Source organism: Petaurus breviceps, unplaced genomic scaffold (assembly GCF_028583685.1).
Source record: "Petaurus breviceps papuanus isolate PSGF00001 unplaced genomic scaffold, PetGlider_PUasm1.0 551, whole genome shotgun sequence".
NCBI classification, from domain to species: domain Eukaryota; kingdom Metazoa; phylum Chordata; class Mammalia; order Diprotodontia; family Petauridae; genus Petaurus; species Petaurus breviceps.
In genome coordinates, this window is record NW_027186372.1 from 1812678 (window position 1) to 1814493 (window position 1816).

Consider the following 1816-nt stretch of genomic DNA (forward strand, 5'->3'; position numbering starts at 1 on the left):
AGGAAGCATGAGATAAAGGACTGCAGAAGGGAGGATGCTAAATGGGGGCTTATGTTAGATAGTAGCAATTTGGGGTCTCCAGGCTCTAACTTGGTCCAACATGCCTTCCTGGATGGGGGCCAGGAAATCAGGACCTCCATTCCATTTGGATGGGGGTAGAATATTGTTGGCAGGGCAGAGGGCAATTTGGAGACGGAGAGGATCAGAGTTTTCTAAAAAAAAGATGTTGTGCATGGATAACCTAGGCCAAGCCATGGGTGAGTATCTTACCTTGTCTGACACCCGAAGATTTTTGTCCCAGGCAAGGAAGTTTTGGACAACGGGATCCTCTATGGAAGGAGATAAAGGGATGCTTTAATAGGCTGGAGAGGGAAAATGATCTGCCAGAGCCAAGAGAGAAACTGCTCCCCCTATTCTATTCCCTTCTTGGAAAAGGGACCATGTGAAAGACCTGAGACTGGAACCAAATGGGGAGAAGTGGAAAGAAGACAGCCAATCTAGAGCCCCTATGAGGTTACCTGCTTGAACACCTCCAGTGATGGGCTTCTAATAACCAATTTCTTGAAGTTTCCTGTTCCATTATTGGACAGTTTTCATTGTTAAGAAAGAGAATTGGGAGGAAGGGTGGTTTGAAGGACTAAGGAGGAGGGAAGAGCTCCCTCCATTCCTACCTAGCAGCCTATTGAAGGCCTTGTGATCCTCAGGCCTCACTGTGGACATCCTACGTCTTTTCAGCTGCATTTTGAGACCAAACATTCCCTTCACAGACCACCTGTCCTGGGTTCCTGTGGGAGTCTGGTCTGAACGTTTCCTCTTTTGGCCTTGAGTCCTGGGAGGTGAACTAGTTGGTATCCAGGTGGCTGGAAGAGAGAAGACCAGCAGCCATTAACAAACTGTCTCCCTTGGTTACCTTCTCTTGGACCCCCTTTAACTACCTTCTCTCATCCTCTACTTCACAGAATCATCAAATCTAAGAAAGGGATGTTTGAAATCCAATCCATGTCTGTAGAGGAATCAGTTCTATACCATACCCACAAGTATGTAACTGCTTGAAGACCAATCATGATACAGAACTCACCACTTCCTGAGGCAGTATGTTCTGTTTCTGGATTCTATTATTAAGGAAGTTGTCCCTTATGTTGAACTGAAATATATCTCTCTACAACATCTCCCCCTTGCTCCTAGTCTGACCTCCTGTGGACAGGCAGAAAAGAAACTAATCCCACTTCCACAGAATAGCCCTTAGATATTTGAGGTCAGACATCATATCTCCCCTAAATCTTTTCTTCTCAGGCTAAATGTTCATAATTTCTTCAACTGTTTTTTCATAGGGCAAGATCCCCAGCCTCTCCACCATCTTGTTCCAGTCCTTTCATTTCCTCCAACCCTTCCCTTCACTCTCCCCAATATCCTGTCTTATGGTTCCTATTATTCTCTCTAATCCTTTCCTTCAGCCCCTTCTAGCTCCTCTTCATTAACTTCTACCTTTCCTTTTACCCTCTCCCCTGCTATTTTTATGGACCCTTCCACTCCAACTCACTCCTTTTGTCCTGGGGTTCCATTCATTTTCTTCCACCACTCCCTCTGACCCCTCCACTTGCTATCTTGTAGTTCTATCTACCTCCCCCCACCATGCCCCTCCATTTCTTCCACCTTCTGTCCTGTGGTTCAACGTGCCTCTCTCCCGCCTTTTTCTCCATCTTGTCCCATTCCTGTACTACAATTCTTTCTACTCTTTCCTATCCTTCCTACCCGTCCTGTCTCCTTTCTCTCATCCTTTCTGTTTATTCTCTCTCTCTCTCTCTCTCTCTCTCTC

The 1816-nt window shown here is 45.9% G+C and overlaps 1 protein-coding gene across 1 annotated transcript in view; it reads right to left on the reverse strand.

The window, feature by feature from the left end:
* The window catches only part of SPDYE4 (speedy/RINGO cell cycle regulator family member E4), a 4553-nt gene that overhangs the window by 1998 nt on the left and 739 nt on the right, over nucleotides 1-1816 (reverse strand). The window contains exons 2-3 of the mRNA XM_069102268.1: nucleotides 672-860; nucleotides 271-329 (exon numbers count right to left, since the gene is read on the reverse strand). Of these exons, the coding sequence (XP_068958369.1) occupies nucleotides 271-329; nucleotides 672-860 (248 nt within the window). The remainder of the gene's footprint in view (nucleotides 1-270; nucleotides 330-671; nucleotides 861-1816) is intronic.